General features: G+C 38.4%; 1 protein-coding gene across 5 annotated transcripts in view; it reads right to left on the reverse strand.

Annotated features, from left to right (window-relative positions):
* PIK3CB (phosphatidylinositol-4,5-bisphosphate 3-kinase catalytic subunit beta) overlaps positions 1-22001 on the reverse strand; it is a 195625-nt gene that overhangs the window by 22396 nt on the left and 151228 nt on the right. For 4 of the 5 annotated variants that reach the window (XM_032630188.1, XM_032630189.1, XM_032630190.1 and 1 more), the window contains 5 exons: positions 21002-21123; positions 17611-17754; positions 16262-16361; positions 2360-2538; positions 1425-1534 (listed from right to left, as the gene is read on the reverse strand). In XM_032630188.1, coding sequence (XP_032486079.1) covers positions 1425-1534; positions 2360-2538; positions 16262-16361; positions 17611-17754; positions 21002-21123 — 655 coding nt within the window. The remainder of the gene's footprint in view (positions 1-1424; positions 1535-2359; positions 2539-16261; positions 16362-17610; positions 17755-21001; positions 21124-22001) is intronic. The other variant, XM_032630192.1, reaches the window with a different exon arrangement.

A 22001-nucleotide genomic window follows, 5' to 3' on the forward strand; every position in this document is an offset into this window, starting at 1 on the left:
AAAATATTTTTAGTTGTTTACCATGTGCAAGCTACTATACTACTTGTACGGGTGCTGTAATACTGCTATAATACAGTAATGCTGTGTTACAGCATCCATACAATTCACATTGCTAACTTTTCTTCTTCTTGTTTGTCTTTTGGGATGCAGAAGAAATTCTTAAGAATCACATAAGTAACTGTATGATGGGTTCACAAAACTGTAATAGTTGATTTTATTTATTATCATGTCCAAGGGTAATTTTTAAGTAAGAGGTGGTGAAAGTACAGACTTCCACATAATGACATTTCTACTATCAAGTGGGGTTAAATGTCTAGGAAATACTAAAACTTCTTTTAAAAATAGTTGTAAGCAGAGGAATGGATAAAGAAAATGTGGTAATATATACCATGGAATATTACTCAGCCATAAAAAGGGACGAAATAGTGCCATTTGCAGAGATGTGGATGGACCTAGAGATTGTTGTACAGAATGAAGTCAGAAAGAGAAAAACAAACATTGTATAATATTGCCTATATGTAGAATCTAGAAAAATGGTACACATGAACTTATTTGCAAAGCAGAAATAGAGTCACAGATGTAGAGAACAAACTTATGGTTACAAAGGGGGGAAGGTGGGGTGGGATGAATTGGGAGACTGGGATTGACATATATACACTATTATGTATAAAACAGATAACTAATGAGAACCTACTGTATACCACAGGGAACTCTACTCAGTGATGTGTGGTGACCTAACTGGGAAAGAATCTAAAAAAGAATGGATATGTGTATACGTATAACTGATTCACTTTGCTGTATACCAGAAACTAGCACTATAAAGCAACTATATTCAAAAAAAAAAAAAAAGTTGTAAGCATATACTATGCTAAACACATATACTTATGTTATCCCACTTAATTCCATTTAATAAACCCAACACAGAGATGCTATAATCCTCATGGACAAGAAGATCCTGAAGCTCAATGAATTTTATGTGATTTGCCTGAAATCACAAAACTAACAAGTGGTAGCAGTCATGACTGCCTTCTGGTTGGTGTGATTACTTCACAGGCATTTCCTTTATGAAGTATGGGTAAGATATTTTAATTAAAACACAAAACTATGAAACAGGATGTATGAATATATTATTGAAAATATTCTCTTGCATTTCAGAAGCTTTTTACCAAAGGAGTATACAGCTTTGTATTTTGTAGGAAAAAAGGAAGGCTTGTATGTAAGTAAGCTGTAGAAATCATTCTCCAAAGCGAAAAAAAAAAAAGGGGGATTTATGACATGCCAAATTCAAATTTATGACCACTGATAGCTACCTCTTGGCTGCCATCTGTTTGTTATACATTTACACATCACCTTTCAGATAAAGCAAATGGACAGCAAATGAAAAATACTAAGGAATCTGGCACTGTAAAAACCTCCGTACATACCATCACCATTTTTAAAAATCACTCCAACTGAATCCTCACCAAACACCTTGTTGTTGTACACCAGCCACAAAGGCTTCATTTTGGAATCCATGTATTTACACTTTTCAATACTGAAAGGAAGAAAGGGGAAAATTAGCCCACTTCAATTTAAAGATACGGCAAGACTGTAACGTTGCCATGATATACTAGGCTTGGGAAAACCCCTCACCTGTTCCAGGTATACAGAAGTCAGAACGAGAACATTTCCTCTTGGCAGAAAAGCAACCGCAATGCTAGCCTTGGCTGGCATGTAGTGACGCCAGGTGAGCTGGACTGAAAACCCAGATTTGCCCTTCTCATGGCTACATTTAAAATTCCTCCTTTCCTTCCCTTATTCTTCCTTAACTTTATGTTATTATACATAAACAATAAAAATCAGAATGTAACACTGGATTGTAACTCCATTCTTGATTTCTTAAAGAGGGATCAATTTTGCATACTGATATACTGAACATAATTATCACTTTCCCATTATTACTTTTGTAGGAAAAGTAAAAATGAGAAATAATTTTCTAAATTCATTCAAAAATCTCATTTTGAAATAGGAAAGTTTAATTGGTAAATAATCTATGATGGCTGCCAACATTTTGCTTACATAGGATTTTCAACTCTTAGAAACCAGTAATATAGAAAGCAAATTTAGTTACATACAATTGAAAGGAAATGAACTTGCATTAACTTTCACTAATCCCACAGGTAAATTTAGCTAGAAGGCATATGTCCTATTAACACAAGAATAACTTTTGAGAACTTTAACATTTTCCTTTTTTAATTATATTCCACTTACTGAGGGTAACAGCTGTCCCTACTGCTCCCCTAAGGCAGTCACTCAGAAATCCCTTCTGCATTGCTATTTAATGGGAGATTCACTAAGCACAGTACAGAAGGTCACTTACTAGAGTTCTGAGAGGATAACACATGGGTTCAGAGGTGATTGCAGGTCAGAGAGGGCTTCCCGATAAGCATTCTGTTTTAAACAAGTGTGCATTGCTTCTTTCCCTTTGGCTCTATTTAGCTTCATTGCATTCAGTTTGATTAAACTATTTAAAGTTTTTAATTTATTGAGTGCTTCAACCTGAAAAATAAGTTTCCCCACCACCAAAATTCATTTATGTTAAAAATAATATCATGTGATAATATTAATCAATACCATTCCCTCACCACCCTCCTCCCCACAATACACAGGCAGGACAACCAGCTAACGTAAAAACAGTGCTTGCTTTATGACAAGAATATTAGATACAACGAAAAAAATTAATTGTTACCTCTTGTTACTTAAAGCACCATTTTTCAAATGTTCTTGAACCTTTTCTTAAATAAAATCTTATAAATTAGAGAAAAGTAAAGAGACATAGATTATAGGTAAGAAGATAAGTATGAAACTTTACTCAGAACTCTGCAACTAACTGAGTAATAGAATTTGAAATACAATTAATCTGAACCACTGTAATTGGGCAACTCCATAGTACGAAAGGAAAATCTATGTACAAGTAACCCTGGGTTGACATTCAACCTTACTACCTTTGTCATCACTCTTCTATAACATCTTCTCAGTATATTCTCTTTCCACTAAGAGTATAAAGTAAATTTTTGTGCAATAAAATAGATATGAATATAGACAACAGTAGCTATTGTTCAAGTCTAAATTAACTGGTTTTTATAATGAGGTAACTCTGGCTATCAAAACTTATGCAAAAAAAAATCATGCAAGTAGTACAAGGGGAATCAACAATGGCCAACTGGATCAAAACCATGTGTTTGGGACTTCCCTGGTGGCGCAGTGGTTAAGAATCCGCCTGCCAATGCAGGGGAAACGGGTTCGAGCCCTGGTCCGGGAAGATCCCACATGACGTGGAGCAACTAAGCCCATGCGCCACAACTACTGAGCCTGGGCTCTAGAGCCCGCAAGACACAACTACTGAGCCTGTGTGCCACAACTACTGAAGCCCTCGCGCCTAGAGCCCCGTGCTCCACAACAAGAGAAGCCACCGCAATGAGAAGCCTGCGCACTACAACAAAGAGTAGCCCCCGCTCGCCACAGCTACAGAAAGCCCATATGCAGCAACGAAGACCTAGTGTAGCCATAAATAAATAAATAAATAAAACCATGTGTTTAAAAGTCAACTTTACTGGGCTTCCCTAGTAGTGCAGTGGTTAAGAATCTGCCTGCCAATGCAGGAGACACGGGTTCGAGCCCTGGTCTGGGAAGATCCCACATGCCGCGGAGCAACTAAGCTCATGCGCCACAACTACTGAGCCTGCACTCTAGAGCCTGAGAGTCACAACTACTGAAGCCCACACACCTAGAGCCCGTGCTCTGAAACAAGAAGCCACTGCAATGAGAAGCCCGCGCACCGCAACAAAGAGTAGTCCCAGCTCGCTGCAACTAGAGAAAGCCCGCACACAGCAACAAACACCCGACACAGCCAAAAATAATAAATAAATTTATTAAAAAAAAACAAGGAAAGAGAAGTCAACTTTATTGTTTAGTAACTCAAGGTCTTTCCATGTAATATTATGTCAAATTCTGTAAGACCCAGCCTCAGCCAGGTATAAAACATAAAAAGGAGTATTTTATTTTATCATTATGTCATTAAAACTGGAAACAACAAATGATAAAAACAGAATACATATATCAACATGTGAATTGTGTATAACAAGCATATAAAATATGTAGGCAAAAAAAATATGTAGGCACAAACATTATGAACACCATGGCTTGCATTTTGATGAACAGGAGATTTATTTTACACCATATTTTCATTTTTGAACTTTGCTTCTATGCAAGGAAACCACTAAGACTCTGTAGGGAGGTGAATTCGGCATGCAGTTTCTACAGACAGGCTGAGGGCTTGCTCACAGGAAACTGGGAAGGTTCTATGTAGCCTGGTGATAAAATTGAGATTGCTGAAGCTTGCCAAGTTAGCCATCTGTCAAAACCACAGACACCCCATTTCTCAACAATTTCAGGAGCTGTACAAACACTGGTGAAAAGGGAACTCGCTGAAAAATGGGCTATGCAAACAAGAACTTTTTAAAGTATTTCAAATTTGAATTTCTTCCATGTTTGTACAGTTGTGAATTTTCAGGGCCTAACCCTAATTATGTTGATATCCATTTCCTGGAACAGCGTTCGGAATACCCACATGGCCATAAGTCAAATACTTTAAGTGTTTCAACACCTTGTCACACTATAGGTTTACAGTGATAACAAGAACTGCCATGTAAAGGGTACAATCTTCCCCTGGCTATTCATCAGTCAAGAAAAGAGTAAGAATAATGTGATCATATGTCATATGTCATATGACATATGACATAATATGACACAATATGTCATACGTTTGCTGGTATAAATGTCAAACTGAGGTTCCCAGAGAACCAAAAAAACGTCCAGTGTTGTCTGCTCATATGAATGAGGCCAAAGAAGTAGAGACCTCATCAAGTGGGGTCTTAATAGACTTTGTTAAAATTTGGATTTTATTCTCTATGCAATGAATATTACTGCAGGGATTTTAAAAAGGGAATACATTTTAAAAAGATCATTTTATCTGCTGGGTAGAGGATAAAGGTACGTGTGTGTGTGTCTGTGTGTGCGTGTGCACACATGCGTGCGTGCAGAAGAATGGAAACAAGAGGCACAATTTAGGAGGTTAATGAAGACATCCAGGTAAGAAAGGATGGTGGGTTGGACAAGGATGGTAGGCATGAACACAAGAGAAATTGATAGGTACGAGATATCTTTAAAAGGACTATAAAATTAAGGGGACTAATAGTATCTGACTATAAAATTAACGGGACTAATAGTATCTATCTCATATTCTTGTGAAGCATAAATGGCCCACAATAAGCAGTGAATAAATGTTAGCTATTATTACCATCATTAAAGGGCTTTCCAAAAAGGAGGGATCAGATGAAGTTATTTTAACATGAATAAAAAACTGTAAATATTTTTTTACATCTTTATTGGAGTATAATTGCTTTACAATGGTGTGTTAGTTTCTGCTTTAAAACAAAGTGAATCAGTTATACATATACATATGTTCCCATATCTCTTCCCTCTTGAGTCTCCCTCCCTCCCACCCTCCCTATCCCATCCCACCAGGCGGTCACAAAGCACCGAGCTGATCTCCCTGTGCTATGCAGCTGATTCCCACTAGCTATCTACCTTACGTTTGGTAGTGTATATACGTCCATGCCTCTCTCTCGCTTTGTCACAGCTTACCCTTCCCCCTCCCCATATCCTCAAGTCCATGCTCTAGTAAGTCTGTGTCTTTATTCCTGTCTTACCCCTAGGTCCATCATGACATTTTTTTTCTTAAATTCCATATATATGTGTTAGCATACGGTATTTGTCTTTCTCTTTCTGACTTACTTCACTCTGTATGACAGACTCTAGGTCCATCCACCTCATTACAAATAGCTCAATTTCATTTCTTTTTATGGCTGAGTAATATTCCATTGTATACATGTGCCACATCTTCTTTATCCATTCATCCAATGATGGACACTTAGGTTGTTTCCATGTCCTGGATATTGTAAATAGAGCTGCAATGAACATTTTGGTACATGACTCTTTTTGAATCACGGTTTTCTCAGGGTATATGCCCAGTAGTGGGATTGCTGGGTCATATAGTAGTTATATTTGTAGTTGTTTAAGGAACCTCCATACTGTTTTCCATAGTGGCTGTATCAATTTACATTCCCACCAACAGTGCAAGAGTGCTCCCTTTTCTCCACACCCTCTCCAGCATTTATTGTTTCTAGATTTTTTGATGATGGCCATTCTGACTGGTGTGAGATGATACCTCAGTGTAGTTTTGATTTGCATTTCTCTAATGATTAATGATGTTGAGCATTCTTTCATGTGTTTGTTGGCAGTCTGTGTATCTTCTTTGGAGAAATGTCTATTTAGGTCTTCTGCCCATTTTTGGATTGGGTTCTTTGTTTTTTTGTTATTGAGCTGCATGAGCTGCTTGTAAATTTTGGAGATTAATCCTTTGTCAGTTGCTTCATTTGCAAATATTTTCTCCCATTCTGAGGGTTGTCTTTTGGTCTGCTTTATGGTTTCCTTTGCTGTGCAAAAGCTTTGAAGTTTCATTAGGTACCATTTGTTTATTTTTGTTTTTATTTCCATTTCTCTAGGAGGTGGGTCAAAAAGGGTCTTGCTGTGATTTATGTCATAGAGTGTTCTGCCTATGTTTTCCTCTAAGAGTTTGATAGTTTCTGGCCTTACATTTAGGTCTTTAATCCATTTTGAGCTTATTTTTGTGTATGGTGTTAGGGAGTGATCTAATCTCATACTTTTCCATGTACCTGTCCAGTTTTCCCAGCACCACTTATTGAAGAGGCTGTCCTTTCTCCACTGTACATTCCTGCCTCCTTTATCAAAGATAAGGTGACCATATGTACGTGGGTTTATCTCTGGGCTTTCTATCCTGTTCCATTGATCTATGTTTCTGTTTTTGTGCCAGTACCATACTGTCTTGATTACTGTAGCTTTGTAGTATAGTCTGAAGTCAGGGAGCCTGATTCCTCCAGCTCCGTTTTTCGTTCTCAAGATTGCTTTGGCTATTCGGGGTCTTTTCTGTTTCCATACAAATTGTGAAATTTTTTTGTTCTAGTTCTGTGGAAAATGCTAGTGCTACTTTGATATGGATTGCATTGAATCGGTAGATTGCTTTGGGTAGTAGAGTCATTTTCACAACGTTGATTCTTCCAATCTAAGAACATGGTATATCTCTCCATCTATTTGTATCACCTTTAATTTCCTTCATCAGTGTCTTATAATTTTCTGCATACAGGTCTTTTGTCTCCTTAGGTAGGTCTATTCCTAGATATTTTATTCTTTTTGTTGCAGTAGTAAATGGGAGTGTTTTCTTGATTTCACTTTCAGATTTTTCATCATTAGTGTATAGGAATGCCAGAGATTTCTGTGCATTAATTTTATATCCTGCTACTTTACCAAATTCATTGATTAGCTCTAGTAGTTTTCTGGTAGCATCTTTAGGATTCTCTATGTATAGTATCATGTCATCTGCAAACAGTGACAGCTTTACTTCTTCTTTTCCGATTTGGATTCCTTTTATTTCCTCTTCTTCTCTGATTGCTGTGGCTAAAACTTCCAAAACTATGTTGAATAAGAGTGGTGAGAGTGGGCAACCTTGTCTTGTTCCTGATCTTAGTGGAAATGCTTTGTTTTTCACCATTGAGGATGATGTTGGCTGTGGGTTTGTCATATATGGCCTTTATTATGTTGAGGAAAGTTCCCTCTATGCCTACTTTCTGCAGAGTTTTTATCATAAATGGGTGCTGAATTCTGTCAAAAGCTTTCTCTCCATCTATTGAGATGATCATATGGTTTTTCTCCTTTGCTTTGTTAATATGGTTTATCACATTGATTGATTTGCATATATTGAAGAATCCTTGCATTCCTGGGATGAACTCCACTTGATCATGGTGTATGATCCTTTTAATGTGTTGTTGGATTCTGTTTGCTAGTATTTTGTTGAGGATTTTTGCATCTATGTTCATCAGTGATATTGGCCTGTACTTTTCTTTCTTTGTGACATCCTTGTCTGGTTTTGGTATCAAGGTGATGGTGGCCTCGTAGAATGAGTTTGGGAGTGTTCCTCCCTCTGCTATATTTTGGAAGAGTTTGAGAAGGATGGGTGTTAGCTCGTCTCTAAATGTTTGATAGAATTCACCTGTGAAGCTATCTGGTCCTGGGCTTTTGTTTGTTGGAAGATTTTTAATCACAGTTTCCATTTCAGTGCTTGTGATTGGTCTGTTCATATTTTCTGTTTCTTCCTGATTAAGTCTTGGCAGGTTGTGCATTTCTAAGAATTTGTCCATTTCTTCCAGGTTGTCCATTTTACTGGCATAGAGTTGCTTGTAGTAATCTCTCATGACCTTTTGTATTTCTGTAGTGTCAGTTGTTACTTCTCCCTTTTCATTTCTAATTCTATTGATTTTAGTCTTCTCCCTTTTTTTCTTGATGAGTCTGGCTAATGGTTTATCAATTTTGTTTATCTTCTCAAAGAACCAGCTTTTAGTTTTATTGATCTTTGCTATTGTTTCCTTCATTTCTTTTTCATTTATTTCTGATCTGATCTTTATGATTTCCTTCCTTCTGCTGACTTTGGGTTTTTTTTGTTCTTCTTTCTCTAATTGATTTAGGTGCAAGGTTAGGTTGTTTATTTGAGATGCTTCCTGTTTCTTAAGGTAGGATTGTATTGCTATAAACTTCCCTCTTAGAACTGCTTTTGCTGCATCCCATAGGTTTTGGGTCGTCGTGTCTCCATTGTCATTTGTTTCTAGGTATTTTTTGATTTCCTCTTTGATTTCTTCAGTGATCACTTCGTTATTAAGTAGTGTATTGTTTAGCCTCCATGTGTTTGTATTTTTTACAGATTTCTTCCTGTAATTGACACCTAGCCTCATAGTTTTGTGGTTGGAAAAGATACTTGATACAATTTTAATTTTCTTAAATTTACCAAGGCTTGATCTGTGACCCAAGATATGATCTATCCTGGAGAATGTTCCATGAGCACTTGAGAAAAATGTGTATTCTGTTGAAAAACCGTAAATATTAAAATCATCTATGAAAACCTACGGTAGTTCCTCTGGAAATGCAAATGAGTTAAAAAACTGTAGTGGGGGCTTCCCTGGTGGTGCAGTGGTTGAGAGTCCACCTGCCGATGCAGCGGACACAGGTTTGTGCCCTGGTCCAGGAGGATCCCACATGCCGTGGAGCGGCTGGGCCCGTGAGCCATGGCCGCTGAGCCTGCGCGTCCAGAGCCCGTGCTCCGCAACGGTGAGGCCACAACAGTGAGAGGCCTGCATACTGCAAAAAAAAAAAAAGGTGTAGTGGCACTGGAAATTATAATACTACAGAGAGCTGATATAAAATTAGGGTGTGATACCACAGAGGCATAGGCATGAACAGCAGGTTAGGAGTGGTGAAACAAATGGCCTTCAAATGAGATAGAGAAGTTAGAAAAGGTAAAAAGTAGGGGAGTCTTTGCCACAAGGAAAAAACAATGTAGTACCGAAAAGTAAAGTCTGGGAGAGAATATTTAATACTACAGAAAATTTCAGTTAGGTGGACTGAATATACTGATTTCAGTTTATATCAGCTAGATGAAACTCCCCTGCTAATACTTACAGCTTACATACTGTAATACTTACAGTCACATACAGCTTATGGTCTACATTTACACCATGACAATAATAAACACCTCACTTCTCTAACATGTATTCATAGGCTTAGACACACTAAAAAGTTAATAAATCCCCCAATACTTTCATCAACGCTGAATGATGCCTGTGAACTCTCCTATATCAACCAGACTGAAACTGACTTTCCCTTGGCTTTCCCAGAGGGACCCATGGCCTTTTACCATAGCAACTGCACACTGGGGGAAAGGAAATAATCAGAACTTTCAGGGACTTCTGGACACTGGTTCTGAATTGACACTAATTCAAAGAGATCCAAAACATCAGAGGTCCACCAAAGTAGGGGCTTATGGAGGCCAAGTTAACAATGGAGTTTTAGCACAAATCTGTTCCATGGTGGGCCCAGTGGATCCCAAACCCATCCTGTGGTTATTTCTCTAGTTCTGGAATGCATAGCTGAAACAGATATCCTCAGGAGCTGGCAGAATCCCTATGTTGTTTCCCTGACCCGTGGAGTGAGAGCTATTATGATGGGAAAGGCCAGGTGGAAGTTATTACAACTGTCTCTTCCCAAAAAAACAGTAAAAACATTCCTGGAGCAACTGTACAGATTAGTATTATCATCAAGGACTTGAAAGATGCAAGGTGGTGATTCCCATCACATCCTCATTCATCTTGCCTATTTGGCCTGTGCAAAAGATAGATGACTCTTAGAGAATTACAGTGGATTGTTACAGCATTAACCAGGTGGTATACCAGATGTAGTTTCACTGCATAAACACACCCCCTGATACGTGGTATGCAACAACTGATCTGACAAGTGCTTTTTTTCTCCATATGTGTCAATATGGACCCCCATAAGTAATTTGCTTAAGTTAGCAAGGCCAACAATACACTTTCATTGTCCTAACTCAGGGGTACATCAATTCTCCAGCTCTATGTAATAGTTTAGCTTGCTGGAACCTTAATCGACTTTCCTTTCAATAAGATATCATGCTGATCCATTACAGTGATAACATTATGCTGACTGAACCTAGTAAGTAACATGTAGCAACTACTCTAGACTTAAAGAAATTTGTATGTTAGAAGGTGGGAAATAAATCCGACAAAAATGTGAGGCCTTCAATCTCAGTGCATCTTCTAGGGTTAAAGTGGTATGGAGCATGTCAAGATATCCCTTCTAAGGTGAAGAATAATTTATTTGCTTACAACCAAAAATAAGGCACAACACCTAGTGGGCCTCTTTGGATTTTGGAGGCAACATATTCCTCATGCACTCTGGCCTGTTTACTGAGTGACCCAGCACCTCAAAAGGTGCCGGTTTGTTTTTTTTGGTTTTTTTTTTTTTTTTTTTGCGGTATGTGGGCCTCTCACTGTTGTGGCCTCTCCTGTTGCGGAGCACAGGCTCCAGACGCGCAGGCTCAGCGGTCATTGCTCATGGGCCTAGCCGCTCCACGGCAATGTGGGATCTTCCCGGACCTGGGCATGAACCTGTGTCCCCTGCATCGGCAGGCGGACTCTCAACCACTGCGCCACCAGGGAAGCCCGAGGTGCTGGTTTTGAGTGAGGCCCAGAACAAGAGAATGCTCTGCAGCAGGCCCAAACTGCCATACAAGTTGTGGCCACATGATCCAGCAGATCTAATGGTGCTAGATCTGTCAGTGACATATAGGGATGCTATTTGGAGTCTTTGGCAGGCTCCTATAGGTGAATCACAGCACAGGTCCTTAGGATTTGGGGGAAAAACAAAATCTACCATGCCCTACTGATAACTACTCTCCTTTTGAGAACTAGCTCTTAGCTTGCTTCTGGGTTTTAGTAGAGACAACGCTTAACCACTGGCCATGAAGTAACCATGCAACCTGAGCTGCCTGTCATGAACCAGGTGTTATCTGACCCACCACACATAAAGATGGGCAAGCACAGTGGCACTCCATCATCAAGTGAACGTGGTTATATACGAAACTGGGCCCAATCGGGTCCTGAAGGCACAAGTGACATGAAGAAGTGGCCCAAATGTCCGTGGTTTCTCACTCCTGTTATACTACCTTCTCTATTCCTATCCTGCAGCATGGCCTCATGGGGAGTTCCTTATGATCAGCTGACACAGGAAGAGAAGACTTAACCATGGTTTACAGATTATTGGATTACAATAGGTAGGCACCATACAAAAGTGGACAACTGTGGTACTAGAGCCCCCTTCTGGAACATTCCTGAAGGACAGTGGTGAAGGGAAATACTCCCAGTGTGAAGAACTTCAGAAAGTGCACCTGGTTGTTCACTTTGCTTGGAAGGAGAAATGGCCATATGTGCAATTATATACCAATTCACGAGCTGTGACCAACACTTAGCTGATGGTCAGAGACTTAGAAGGAACATGATTGGAAAACTAGTGACAAGGAAATTTAAGGAAGAGGTATGTGATAGACCTCTCTGAATGGGCAAAAAAATAAAAGATATTTTTGTCCCACTGTATGCTCACCAAAGTTTAACCTTGGAAGATTTTTATAATTAAGTGGATAGGATGACCCATTCCATGTATACCAGCCAGCCTTTCCTCAGCCAACCCGGTCACCATCCAATGGAGAACAGTGGCAGGGATGGAGGTTATGTATGTGCTCAGCAACATGAACCTCCACTCACCAAAGCCCACCTGCTACGGCCACTGCTGAGTGCCTGATGTGCCAGCACCAGAGATCAACACTGAGCGTGCAATATGGCACCATTTCCTGGGGGTGATCAGCCAGCTATGGAACGACAGGTTGATAACATGGGACTGCTTCCCTTCTGGAAAGGGCAGTGTCTTCTTCTTACTGGAACAAACACTCTGGATATGAATTTGCCTACAATGTTTCTGCCAAAACTACCATCCATGGACTTATAAAACACCTTAGCCACCATCATGGCATTCCACATAGCATTGCTTCTGAACAAGGAACTCATTTCACAGCAAATAAAGTACAGCAATGGGCTCATGCTCATAGAATTCACTAGTCTTACCATGTTCCCTACCATTTAGAAGTAGCTGCCTTGATAAAACAGTGGAATGGCCTTTTGAAGACAATTACAGTGCTGGCTAGATGTGAATACCTTGCAGGGCTGGGGCAAGGTTCTGTAGAAGGCTGTATATGCTCTGAATCAGCATCCAATATATGATGCTGTTTCTCCAATAGCCAGGATTCACAGGTCCATGAAGGTGTGAAAATGGAAGTAGTACCCTCTCACTATTACCCCTAATGACCGACTAACAAAATTTTTGCCTCCTGTTCCTGAGATCTGTTGGCACAGAGGTCTTAGTTTCAGAGAGAAGAATGATTCTACTGAGAGACACAACGATTCCATTGAACTGGATGGTAAGACTCCTGCCCAGCCATTTTGGGCTCCTCATGCTTCTGGATCAACAGGCAAAGAAGTACATTATGGTGCTGGCTAGAATGATTGATCCTGACTGCAAAGCAGAAATTAGGGAAGAGTATGTCTAGAATATAGGTGATCTCTTAGTATTACCATGTCCAGTGATTAAGATCAATGGGAAATTACAAGTCAATCCAGGTAGGACTACTAATGGCCTAGACTCTTCAAGAATGAAGCTTTAGGTCATCCCAGCATGCAAAGAACACAACCAACTGAGGTGCTTGCCGAAGACAAAGGGAATACAGGATGGGTTAGAAGATGGTAGTGATAAATACCAGATATAACCACGTGATCAGTTACAGAAATGAGGACTGTCATGAATATCTTATTTTGTTATGAATATGGGTGTATGCACACATATATACACACATATATAACAAATATCTTTGTTTCCTTCTCACTCTTATTCCCTTAACATGTAACATAAGATACATTAACTTTATATCATTACTTAAATCTTAATATTTAAGTATTATTAATTTTACAACATACTATTTAATTTACAGGGAATTAAGGAGAAGAACAAACGCCACTCAAGGAGATTATCTCCTCCTCTGAGAAAGAAGTTAATGAGTAATTGGTGGTACTCAGCCTCGTTGTATCATGTTAGGTGGAATTTTGACCTTGTTATTGGCTTTATTTAGAGATTAAGTAAGGGTTTAAGGAGCTACATATGGATGCCAAGTTGACCTGTGATGGCTAATTTTACATATCAACTTGACTGGGCCACAGAGTGTTCAGATATTTGGACCAACATTATTCTAGGTGTTTCTGGATGAGATTAATATTTGAATAGGTAGACTGAATATAACTGATTGCCCTCCCTTATGTGGGTGGGCCTCATCCAAACATGTGAATAGAACAAAAGGCAGGCCCTCCTGCAAGAAAGAAGGAATTCCACCTGCCTGACTGCCTAGAGCTGGGACATTGTTCATTTCCTGCCTTCAGACTTGAACTGAAACAATGGCTCTTCTTGGGTGTCAAGTCTGTCTGCTTTCAGACTGGTACTCATAAACTGTTGGCTCTCCAGGTTCTCAGGCCTTCAGACTCAAGGCTGGAACTACACCAGCTCTCCTGGATTTCCAGCTTGCTTGACTGCAGATCTTGGGACTTCTTGACCTCCATAATCACATGAGCCAATTCTTTATAATAAATCTCAATCTCACCCACCTGCCCCCTTCACTCTTTCTCTATATAGACACAAACACAATTGTCTCTCTGTAGAGTACTGACTACCACACTCTCCAACTAGCTAACCAGATCATCAAAACCCACAAGTGTCACCTGCACTGTGACCTCTTGCCTAATGCCCTAAGCTAGAATATGTGCCTCTTTTTTCTGCTACCATACATAATACTCCCATTAATAACACTGCCATCATAATATCACTAATTTGTGTACCTACTCTGTGGAATATAAAATCCTTGATGACAGCAACATAGCTAATATGACTTCACATCACCAACAGCAACACAAACCCTAGCATGTAGCAGGTTCTGAGTAAATATATATTAAACCATTTTTTAAAATCTTCTTGAGTTATGTTAGATAATATTCAATTTAGGAAAAACTATTGCTAGAGAACAAGAGCATATCGTTGCTATCTGTCAATGAAGGATTACAGCATGAAGAAGCTAATACAGGGCTGCTTTACCTGACGGCAGAAATGCTCTCATCTCATCCTTCAGGGGACCAAGAAGACAGCAACAAATCAAGCTTGGGCCAAGGTTATGTTTCTCATTTGCAAGAAAGCTCTTTAAAAACCATTACTATTTGTAATTACTTAGAGGTATAAGTCAGGATTATCTCCAAAATAAAATACACAAATAACTGGATACTGAGACAACTGTCAACAATAACGCCTGATGAAATTCTGTGTTCAATAAAACAGCATCATGATTCTGTTTAATGGCTTATGTTTTATTTTAGCTTCAAAAATACATTTATACTGATAAAATGACATTGTTGTCTATTTTGTAAAATGGGTCTATCTTTGAGTTTTGATTTTAAAAAGAGAGGTTTTGCTTAAAAGGTTTGAAAACTCCCGGTATAATAAAAAGAGATTTAGTTTTATAGTTGGACAGAGAGCTAAGTCTGAAACTTACTCTTTTACTTAATAGTTGTGGGTTTTTAGGCAAGTTACTTAATCTCTTGGAGAGATTGTTTTTTCACCTTGTCAAGTCCAGACAGTAACAGTAAATACTGTGGCACATTATTAGGAGAGTAAAATAGCATACTTTAAACACTTAGTATACTTCCTGGCATACAGTAAGCATTTAATATCTGACCTATTAGTATCACTAATAACTCATCACCTGAAATGATTAGAAAATGAAGGCCTAGGAAGAAAATGAGGGAATGTGGGAGAGCATCACAATTTCAGGCATGTATATATAGTTTGAAAAAGCAGGGACTTCCCTGGTGGTGCAGTCGTTAAGAATCCGCCTGCCAATGCAGGGGACACAGGTTCGAGCCCTGGTCGGGGAAGATCCCACATGCCGCGGAGCAGCAACTAAGTCTGGCCGCCACAACTACTGAGCCTGCGCTCTAGAGCCCGTGAGCCACAACTACTGAAGCCCGCGTGCCTAGGGCCCGTGCTCCGCAACAAGAGAAGCCACCACAATGGGAAGCCTGAGCACCGCAACAAAGAGTAGCCCCACTCACCGCAACTAGAGAAAATCCGTGTGCAGCAACCAAGAACCAACACAGCCAAAAATAAATAAATAAATGTTTAAAAAAAAAGAAAAAGCAGCTTGAGGATTCTGAATTCTAGAAGCTGTAACACCTACAAACTTAGGTGTCAAAATATCTCAGCTTAAAACAAATGGCAGAGTGTATGAATCATAAATACTATACTAACTGGAAAGAGTAACTCAGGGGTATGGAAAAACAGCGTCTAAAGATTTCATAATCTTTGTTACCATCAAATCCATTGTTAAGCACGTCTAAATAGGTATTTCCTACTAAAATTTAAGGCATGGTGTTAATACTATAAGGAATTCTAATTTTTCAGATAGCATTCAATTAATAATATTCTGCTGAATTTGTTGAAACTTCATTTCTTGGCTTACATTTTGATTAAAAAATGTATTAACTGGGTTCAGTTATTGAAACTTCTATGAAATACTATGATAGGAGAACTAGCATATGACACAATTTATCAAATACCATGTGACAAAGTGAACATGAAGATTAAAATAAGCTGATACCTGCTTGGAAAGCGCTTTCATGTGACCTACGCTTCCCCGGCAGTATGCTTCAAGGATGACACCAAATTGTACTGAAACAGCAGGAATGTGCACTTCTGACCTGCAGAAAGTTAATATTATGAAGATTTATCAAACACTTCAGGTCACCAAATAAAAATACTGACTTCTTTATTCTATTATGAAATTAATTTATTATGCTAATCAAAGAAAGGGAGAACACATCATCTTGTACACAATCACAGACGGGATGCTCAACTTTTAATTCTTTAAACACTACAGTTCAAAAAGATATGTGATTTTATCATTAGTTAATTGTTTACTCCAAGAAATCCAAAGTTATCACATCTTATTTGTTTTTTTGGAGTGAAATGGTAATACTACCAATTTACAGACAACTCAGATGAAACACAGATCTGACTCAGATCACACAATTGACTAATTCCTCAATTAGCTTCTATGTGATTTTTTTTTCACTTAAAGAATGGTGTACACATTTGAAAAAGGAAGGAATACCTTATTTTGTTATTCCTTGAGGGATTTAAAAATAAGAAGATTGAAATGGATGAGAAAAGAAGACAAGTTAAAAATAAGAAAGGAAAAACTATGGATAATAAAGAAATCAAGATTCAGAAATATAACTCCTAAAATTAACATCAAAATACTATACAGCTTATTTTCCTTAAGAAGCTTAGCCAAAAAGGAGAAAAGTTATTTTTTTCTGTTAATGATTAGCTTCAGTACTCTGAAGTCCAGATGGAAAAAAATCACAAATGTCCAAGTATAGAGTGAGAAATGAGGAATTGACAACCTTCCTAGGCAACAAAAGAATTTTAGTTCTCTTTCCCTATTTTACTCCTATATAAACTTGGTTTAATAAGATTCATGTATTTCTGAAAATGACCTAGTTAATAAAGAAGTTAAAAATAAAGTTGCTGTTGTTATAGGAAAACTTTAAAATCTTTATTTATGCAATAGTAGCAATGATGATACCACTACCCAATAAGTACGTTTTTAGTCCAAAAATATTAACACAATAAGTAAACTTTACTGGAAAATAGCAATACGTTATAATAATTATTAATTATAATAATTATCATAATAAAAATTATTAATTTCAGTTATAAATCAACGAGGCATAAAGGGACACTTATCTCAGTTACTCTGCCAAATCACGAAAATTGAGAGTCTGGGTATCAAGAAATAGGAGTAGATACTAAGAAAGCATAAATGTTATGGATGACTCAGAAACAACTAAAGCAGCTAGACTGCTTTACTACATGCCCTGTATTATGCTGGTTAATATTTACAAAAGCACGTGGTGGATTTGATTTGAAATATAAAAGACTTACCTAAGGTGCCAAAATAAAAACTGCCCTATCCTCCGATTAGCAAGTGCTCTTTCTAGTAGGAATCTAGAGAGGGCACAATCAAGAAAAGGCTCATATTTTAAAACTTGCACCAACTGTAAAAGATATTGAGAGAGTTCTTCATCACTGAAAAAAACAAAACACAGTAAGTCACTCAACAATCGGTGCTGGAAAAAGACCCATTCCTATCAAACTTATCAAATACTAACTTACTGAAACACAATGGTTCTTTTGTGTCAAGCTTGGGGCACACTTACATTCACTGTTTCACTGTTACAATAACATAAGAAAAGCTGAGAATTTCTGATGGGCAGAAGAGTGAAAAGGAGCAAAGAACAGATATATGGGGCATTTTTATTAAGTTAACTAGGTTTATACAACTGATGATTGTATTTATAATCAGCCGAGAGTTATAATAAAATTAGGTAATAATTTTCTGTTCATGCTGAAAAAGTTACGTGCTCAGTCAACCAACCAGCTTTTTAAAATACAAATTCCATCAGTACTTCAACTTATTTTCCTTTCATATCATTGGGATTAAGTAATTTTTGCTCCTAGAAAATGAATGAACAATTAAAATCTTCAAATAGTTTGAAGGATAAACAGTGTATTTGTAAGTGGGAATGGATTCATTGAATTGACATAATATTGTAGTTAAATGAGCTAAATTAATTAATGTTCGGGCTCTCTATTTTGTATCCATCTCCAAACCATTCACATGTAAACACACTCCCATCAAAGGCAATTCCAGTAGTCAGGTAAGATATGTATCCCAAGTCCTCTACTTGGTGACTATAGTCTTGGACAATAAATGGTTAAGCAGTAGTCTAAAGCAGACCTGGGAATGAAACCTAGGAGACTGACCTGGGACTGAAACCTAGGATACTATACACCAGAAAAAAACCTCATACCAGAAAATTTAACATAGGAAGACACATTAGAATTACCTATATGGAACATGGGGATCACAGCAATCTCCTCCTAGGGATCAATATATTTAAGAAAAACACTTAGCTCAGTCCAAGGGGGGCCAGGTAGCCCCTCCCCTTCAGATCTCCAGTGCAAACAGAGAGACTGAGGAACAACTGGGAGCCTCATTTTTTAAAACTATCTATAAGACCATCTTAAGTTTATTGTAGAATCCATGCCCACTATAAAATCTATAAGTAGTGTAAAAGATAGAAGTATAGAAAAGAAGAGGCTTCCTCTTTCCTTACACTTCTTATTTCACTCCCCCAAAATAACCACTGTTAAAGAGTTTGTATAATTTGTTTTGGAGAGCACACAATTTAAAACATAAATGATTTATTTTAAAAAGAAGAAAAGGAAAAAAAATGTATCACAGTATCCATAATTTTCTGAGAACTTTTGTTTTTCAAATGACCATATGGTATAAGCCCTCATTTTGAGGCTAGTAAGAAAATGGATAAACCTGAAAATGCCCATTGTCTGAGACTGTCTCAATAATGACATTTCATCCAAGAAATCCCATAGATTCTCACACATGTACTACGCTAAAGAGATTGTACAAGCATGTTCACTGTAGCATTGTTTGTTAAGAGGGAAATTTTGAGAAAATTTAAAATGTTCCTCAATAGAGAAATGGAGTAAATACGACACATCTCTATGAAAGAATATTACACAGTAGTGAAAGGAATAAACTACATTTATATGTAACAGGAGAGACTGACCTCAAAAACCTAATGTTGAATAAAGGAAAAAAACTATGTAAAACAATATATATGGCAAGACACAGTTGTGTGATTTTTAAATGTACAATATTATCCCATAGCTGTATTTTATAGATATATAAATGTGGTAAAAACAGAAAATTATGGTATAGAAGGATATACACCAAATTCGTGATAACAGTTGCCTCTGGGAAGTGAAAATAATCAGGATTGAGTAAGGAAACTATGAGGACTTTAGCTGTAACGTTAATTGCTTTAAAATACAAACTTAGGGCTTCCCTGGTGGCACAGTGGTTAAGAATCTGTCTGCCAATGTGGGGGACATAGGTTTGAGCCCTGGTCCGGGAAGATCGCACATGCCGCGGAGCAACTAAACCCGTGGGCAACAACTACTGAGCCTGTGCTCTAGAGCCCGCGAGCCACAGCTACTGAGCCTGCATGCCACAACTACTGAAGCCTGCGTGCCTAGAGCCCGTTCTCTGCAACAAGAGAAGCCACCGTAATGAGAAGCCCGCGCACCGCAGTGAAGAGTAGCCCCCACTTGCTGCAACTAGAGAAAGCCTGCATGCAGCAACGAAGACCCAAGGCAGCCAAAGAATAAAAAAAAAATTTTTTTTAAGTTTAAAAAAATAAATAAAATACAAACTTAAAAAAAGTCAAAAATATTAACATTTAAAAAAAGAAAAAATATTAACATTTCTTAATTGTGGGTAGTGGACAGAAAGGAGTTAACAGAGGAGCAAGCCTGACTGCTATCCTTTGATAAAGCATGCTTACAAGGTTAGCCCTTGACTGGCATCTGGGAATGTAGATTTCGGAAGGCTTCCCACCACCTTAACAGATAAGAGTGGCTTACTATGCCTAAACTGTTTTTGCAAACAGTATGTTTTATGCTCAACAAGCATTTTTGTTCCGGGAGTCTAGAATTTGGGAATATACTAGGCAGAGGGTGCTCATGTGACTAGCACTGCCCTCCCCGCAAAAAAAAACCCTGGCCACCAAGTCTCTAACAAGCTTCCCTGGTAGACAGTATTCAGGTGTGCTGTCACAACTTGTTGCTGGGGGAATTAAGTGTATTCAGTGTGATTCCACTGGGAAAGAACTCTTAGAAGCATCTCCCTGGTTTCCTCCAGACTTTGCCCCATGAATTTTTTTCCTTTGCCAGTTCTGCTCTGTATACTTTTTCTGTAATAAATCTTAGCCAAGAGTGACTATATGCTGAGTCCTATGAGTCCTCCTAGTAAGTCATGGAACCTGAGGGTGTTCTTGGGGACCACCCGATGCAGTTTTTGCTTGCTTTTTTGTTTTATCATATAGAGTGGGGACTTCCCTGGTGGCCCAGTGGTTAAGACTCCACGCTTCCACTGCAGAGGGCGCAGGTTCGATCCCTGGTCAGGAACTAAGATCCTGCATGCCAGGCAGCCATGCCAAAAAAAAAAAAAAAAAAAAAAAACAGAGAGAGAGAGAGCGCGAGAGTCGGGGAGGATCGGAGGAGATAGGGCGGGGTGGGGGGAGAAAACAGGAGAGACTGTGGGAGAGAGTGGGAGGAAGGAGGGAACAGATGCTTTGAACTCGGTCATTCCTATCCTTTTCCTTTCTTACAAGACATTCAAGCAGACATCAACTTCTCTTCCCACCCACAAGTTATTCCTTGACCCAAAAAAGCCTCCTGCAGGAGATACCTCATCTGTTGCAGACAGCCCACAGCATATTCTCGCACGTACTGATCTGGATAGTTGAAATCTAGAAGCTCCAGGGCCTCCCGGGGGGGCAGTTTAGGCCAAATCTGAAGTAGTGCCTGAAGCTGTTTAAAAATTGAAAGTGGTTCAGAAATTATAGCAGAGAAAAGTAATCTATTTTTCCTTGGTACACAGGAGCAGAGATGGGTCAAAAGAAAGGAGAAGCATACTTGCAGTTAACTAAGGCCTCAAAAATCCACTATTGTTAATACAGATTAATAAAGATTGTCTCTGTTGAAAGATTCTCTGTTGAAAGATTCTATCGGTAAGCAAGTGAAAAAGCTATTATGTACTTACCTGGAGGTAGAATGATACACTGAATATATGAATTCTACAATCATTAAATAATTTTTAAAGGAAAAAAAGATGGGGGCAGAAGGTAGGGGGGAAGGTGAGAGAAAGGGGAGAGGGGAAACAGCAGAGGGAAATAATCAAGAAATACTTAAAGGTCAAATTCAAAGTATAAATATAAGCTGCAAGGCTCAAACTAATGAAAGGCAATTTACATATAAAAAAGTGCATTATAACAACATAAAATTATCTTGAGGAAGTTTACTTTTAGTTCTTAATATTTTTAAGAGTATCACTTTACAAAACTTTATTGACTATAACATGTTTAAATCCATTAAATCACAGTACCTAGTTATTTTATATACACAAGATAAATACAGCCACTTTCCCATTTACAGATGCCGCTTAGAAATGACCTAGATATAGGATAAAAAAGAGTCCCATGGGGGAATGAGCTGGGAGTACTGGTGAAGGGTGGGTTCAGGTGGACATGGCCACATCTTAGGAAACCCTAGTTCCAGAAAACCCAAATCTCTAGAAAGGATTCTTACCTGCCTCCCATCAGAACACAGTGAGACTCATCAGGGTTGATTTTTTTTTTAAGGGTCGATTTTGGAAAGAGTCCCTTCCTCCTCATGGTTTTGATATGTTT

Source organism: Phocoena sinus, chromosome 4 (assembly GCF_008692025.1).
Source record: "Phocoena sinus isolate mPhoSin1 chromosome 4, mPhoSin1.pri, whole genome shotgun sequence".
In the NCBI taxonomy this organism is placed as follows: Eukaryota; Metazoa; Chordata; class Mammalia; order Artiodactyla; family Phocoenidae; genus Phocoena; species Phocoena sinus.